The 5,355-nt window shown below is 39.6% G+C and overlaps 1 protein-coding gene across 1 annotated transcript in view; it reads right to left on the bottom strand.

Moving 5' to 3' along the window:
• Positions 1 to 1,540: 1,540 nt before the first annotated feature.
• Positions 1,541 to 5,355, bottom strand: part of slc52a3-2b (solute carrier family 52 member 3-2b) — an 8,325-nt gene continuing 4,510 nt past the window's right edge. Inside the window, exons 2-4 of the mRNA XM_086037950.1 lie at positions 5,296 to 5,355; positions 3,883 to 4,006; positions 1,541 to 2,301 (exon numbers count right to left, since the gene is read on the bottom strand). The exon at positions 5,296 to 5,355 is cut by the window's right edge and continues 1,022 nt beyond it. Of these exons, the coding sequence (XP_085894076.1) occupies positions 2,089 to 2,301; positions 3,883 to 4,006; positions 5,296 to 5,355 (397 nt within the window). The 3' untranslated portion in view covers positions 1,541 to 2,088. The remainder of the gene's footprint in view (positions 2,302 to 3,882; positions 4,007 to 5,295) is intronic.

Here is a 5,355-nt window from a genome sequence, read left to right as displayed (position 1 = left end):
GTCACATATGTCCTCAACATCTTCCTTTTTTTGTGTGCGTGTGATTCCCAGTAACAACCCTCAGTTTTCTGAAGTTGACAAAAACAACAAAAGTCATCATTCCAACACTGGATGAAAGCAAACCTTAAAAGGATGATCAATCAGGATCCACACGTTGATTGTCGATCAGAGCATATTCTTCTTTCAAAAAGGCCCGTTTCCCCTGCTTCCTGGCTTCTTGAACCTGTGGCCACAGCTTAATGCGAGCTTCCCGGTCCTCCTTGGAAAAATCTTCTTTGAAACGAATGTGCATCTCCCTGCACACTCTCACCTGCCTTGATGCTCTCCATACTTCATCACGGATGGTACGCATCCCGAACTGAATGAGAATTGCCCGCGATGTTTTTGATGAAGCCGGGGCGTTTTTCTTTCCCAGGCGGTGGACAATATCCACTGTATCACGCAGTCAATCCACAGATATTGGTAGAACTCGGGTAAGTATTCCGATGACGACTTCACAAATATTTTCTGCATCCTTTTCAGGTAAGCCAGTTAAGACTCAAATTCCATCCCCTCTTGTATCGAGCTTGCTCTTCACATGCACTTTTCAAATCGCTGTTTTGTTTTTGAAGCTCCTCAACTTTCTTCTGTAGCATGTTAATTTCTTGCTTGTTTTCTCTTGCAGCCGTTGCGTTTGCTTCAATACGTTTATCTAAGCTTTTCAATACTTCAGTCTGCCCATCCACTTTTACCGTCAGAGCGTGAATAGCATGGTAACACTCATATTCTCCTCCCCTTCGCAATTCTTCTTCTCCTTTGTTTTAATGTCATCCTGTTTCTTCTTCGCGTTTTTAGCATTGGGACTTTTAATAGGTGTGTGACTCAGATTCATTTTGCTCCTTTTGTAAGTGTTAGCATCTACTACCTCAATGTCTTCACTGTCGCTGTGCCCGCAATCCTCATTACCAGCAGAAGTGTAGTTGTGGTCGGACATATTTGCGTAAAGGCCGTCTTACATTTAATTTTTTATTCAATTTTATCACAATATTTAAAAATCATACCCTGCATGGAAGCCAAACTCTCCTTTGGACAACTGATTGCTTGTAAACCAGCGGTCACACTTTCAGACAGCTGAATTTTTCATCTGAATTTTGGGACAGTCGTCAAAAATTGTGACCATTTGCAGGTCTAATTCCTATGAAACCTCAGCCCCTTTGAAAGACTGACTGATGATGAACAGCAGCTGTCTAAGAGGCAGAGTGGATTGTAACCCTGACTTTGGATGTGCAGGAGCTGGGTTCCATTCCAGTGCTGGGAAAGTCAGAGTTAAGTTTTTCACTCAATTTTAAAGCTGCTCCTAAATGGCCAAACTCCCTGGAAGCTAAAATCACCTTTTAAACCCCACTGTAAAATCAGGGATTTCTCTTGCATGATGCTATGGATAAGAGGTGTGTATGTGTGTGTGTGGGGGGGGGGGGGGGGGGGGCGGGGGGGTGTCCGTGTGTGCGTTTTGATTAAAACATATTAGAAATGGTGACATTAAAGAAAATATAAATACTAAGAATTTTCATTTTGGTTTTATTTTGCATTGTTTTATGTTTCTCCACTCCAGTAACATTATACAGCAGTTTGTACTTTACAATGTACTCTGATAACGTCCTAATTAAAAAAAAAAAGAAAAAGAAAGAAAAAGAAAAAATTATCACATCTTAGAGGTGCACACTCAAAATACTATTTCAATACTTTCATATTATGATAACAAATAGCTGACCTCATTAGCTTTTGCTAAGGAACTGATAATGCAAAAAGAACACACACAAAAAACAAGTGTAAAAAAAAAAAAGCAGCAATACATACTTCAATCTTTTTTTAATGGTCCTTACTCTTTCAGAAAACTGATAAAGGCAGTGAAATAAGAAATCTACCATATATTACCAAGCCTGTTTACACAAGATGGAGTTGCAGATAAAACACCTGAGGCAACTCAGCTCTGTTCAAAAGTTGGAATACGTAAGGCCTTTTAACACTCCCACTAATGTGCCCATATTACAGTACAAGTGCATGTTAAATTTCTGGTTTGTACAGTAGTGTTTTTCACATTTTTCTTTGTCACATGGTACACTTCGTGTTGCAGGCATCGCCTGACTTAAAAAAGCCATAGACGCTTACCATTGGAAACATGGAAAGGGCACCTACCATGGAGCCCAACTGGACTACGGCCCCACACCACACGAGGGCGCTATGGCCCTCATCCCGTAGAATTACTCCAATTATTACCTTTACATAGGACAGGAAGAGAACAAATAGGATCCAAACCAGCACCTGAAGGACACAAGATGCAAAAATAAATGAATAACAATAATAAATGAGGCTGGTACAAGACAAAATGTAAAATAAAACAATTAACTATGGTTGTTATGTACTACAAACATTGGCCATTTCTGGTGAAAAGGTCTGAGAGCATAACATTTGCCGCTGTCAATGTGTTACAAGCTATTAGGATGCCATCTGACTGAAAAATAACCTCTGTCTTTAAATGTGTGAATACTTGGGGTTGCCTAACAGCTACTGTATATTAAATACCGTAGTTTCAGTGCTGGTACGTTTCGAGGTTGGAACGGCATCATTGTTGTAAGTTGTAACTTTTCATAGATGAATTAATAGGCAAAAGCCTACAATGTTAATTAAAACAGTGGGCTATTGTGAGTCTTGCACTTTTTACTATTACTCCATACAAGAGTATGCTCTTTAAAAGTAATAATGCTCAGTTATGAGGTGGGTTGGGCGATATGGCTTAAAAGAGTATCACGATAAGTAATTCCTATCAACTGATATTGATGTAAATTCAATTATGTCCGTGTGTTATCTAATCAAAATAAGAAAACTATTAAATGGATTACAAATACACTCCAATGAAGCAACTATCCAGAGGAAAAATACTATTCAAATTATCTTGTAATAAAACACATTTTCAATGAATTTACAATGTTTTTGTGTACACTGTAATGCAGTGTAATTTGCAATTTACATCCATGATCCTGGCTCAAGAAGTATTGTAAATGCTTATTTGCAAGACTGACTGATGAACTAATACTCTCTTGGAGTGCATGCAATAGAGTTGACCAACTGTTGTCTTAGTTCTACTTTAACTTGTTAGCGGGGCCATCCTCATTGTGACTTCATGGCAATGCTGAGCATCTGAGCCGGCTAACATCTGAGCTAGCACATCAAAGACAGCAAAGTCCTTTACTTCTACACCACGTATTCATCAGGAGTCGGACAGTAGGGCTAATTCTGATTCGCTGTTTACTATCCAATCGTATTTTGCAGCAGTAAGTCGACGTCCGGGAAGCCTCAAACACAAACAGTCGATGGAAGGGTTGGTATTCTTCTGAATTCTAACACACTTTGCTGTTCTTATTGTTATGGTAATAATTCAAAAATATATTTTTTGCAAGTATCTTTGTTTGGTTTAACATTATTGTCCCTTTAGACACCAGCAGGTTTTTTTTTTCCAGTTTCTAAGTACCTACTAGTTACGATTGCACATTGAACAGCCAATCATATTTAGCTCCACTGTCCGACTCCTGATTGGTTAAGAATTGTGGCACAATTATCAGGCCTGTACTGCATGCGTGAATCAGCGTATTGTACACGTAGCAGAGAGCAGATGCAAGCATAAAAACAATCATGTGCGCGCGGACGGTTTTGTACACGCAAAACGTTTTTGAACGCACAAAACATGCTTTTGTAGGCAGTATTTCACATTACGTTGATGTAATTGTGGCCATAAGACCTCCTTTAGCGCCGGGAAAGAAAAAAAAATATTATTATGTCCAGTAGGGGTAATGTTCTTGGTGACAAGTGTTATGATAAAAATCTTAGGACTTGAAAGTGTCTTACTATAACAGCAGTTCCAGATGCACTGTGGACCAGCAATGGACAAGGACTAAGAGCAGCCATTGCCATGATGTAGGCTCCAAATCCAGTGCCAAACACAGTCAGAAGACACATGAAGATGAGTGACCTGGAAACAAAGAAGTACAAATGAAAGGAAAATCAATGTTTTCAGTCTTTATTTAGTCTTTAACACTGCTAAAGACAAATATATTTGTCTTTTCACGGTCCAGACATTCAATCCCAGGAACCTATTTATATTTTTCAAATGTTTTTCAAACAGTGCAAAAGAGGGTCTGGCAGTGAATGAGTTAAAGGGGAAGCCAATCCCCCAAAATTCTCTGCAATAATATGTTCTATGCACCATCACTAGACTAAACATGGCATTCTGATAAGTATTGCGTTTGTGGAGTAAGAGTTAAAGAGGGAAGTCAACCCAAACATATTTTTTTCAAGAATGTTCGATGCAACCCCACTGGTTGAAACAAGGCATTCAGACAAATATTGAGTTTGTGGAGTAAGAGTTAACCCACACGTTTTGAACCTGTTATTGTCTCTGGGGGCGGCCATTTTGTCACTTGTGTCGACTCAAAATGACATCACAACTGCTCAGGGCTCAGGTAATGACCAATCACGGCTGACCTATTTTAAGCTGAGCTGTGATTGGTCGTTACCTGAGCCCTGAGCAGTTGTGATGTCATTTTCAGTCGACAGAAGGGACCAAATGGAGGCCCCCTGAGATGGCTAAAAAGGGGTGGATTTTGCTGCTTAACTCATATTCCACAAACACAATATTAATCAGAATGCCATGTTTTGACTAGTGGGTGCATAGAACATATTGTATGGGCCTGCTGGGAACATATTCTTGAGAAAAATACATTTGGGTTGATTTCCATTTTAATCCACCCATTTTAGCCATTTCTGGGGCGGCCATTTTGTCACTTCTGTCGACTGAAAATGACATCACAGTTGCTCAGGGCTCGGATAACGATCAATCACGGCTCACCTGTTTTCTGAAGCTGAGCTGTGATTGGTCATTACCTGCACCCTGAGCAACTGTGATGTCATTTTCAGTTGGCGGCAAGTGGCAAAATGGCTGGCCCCAGAGATGGACAAAAACGGGAGGATTTTGCTGCTTAACTCATATTCCACAAACACAATATTAATCAGAATGCCATGTTTTGACTAGTGGGTGCATAGAACATATTCTTGTAAAGAAAATTCTTGGGTTGACTTTCCCTTTAAACATTTAGCTAAAATAACACTATTCATTAAGTATTTTTATTAGAACCCCAGTATACATGCTACTATGCTTCTTGAGCCTTAGCTACAGTAATTGTCATTACAGAAATATTTAGCCTTTGACCAGCTTATATTTGGACATGAGAATTTTCCGAATGCTCCATTAGTCACACGTACCTGATTGGCATAAACATGGCAATGAAACAGGCCAGTGGGTTGGCGACAGCTGCCATTGTG

The sequence above is a fragment of the Filicampus tigris genome, chromosome 8 (genome assembly GCF_054856515.1).
Source record: "Filicampus tigris isolate MCC_2025a chromosome 8, RoL_Ftig_1.0, whole genome shotgun sequence".
In the NCBI taxonomy this organism is placed as follows: domain Eukaryota; kingdom Metazoa; phylum Chordata; class Actinopteri; order Syngnathiformes; family Syngnathidae; genus Filicampus; species Filicampus tigris.
The sequence above is the reverse complement of the archived record's forward strand: the minus strand, read 5'-3'. Positions and strand labels throughout refer to the sequence as shown.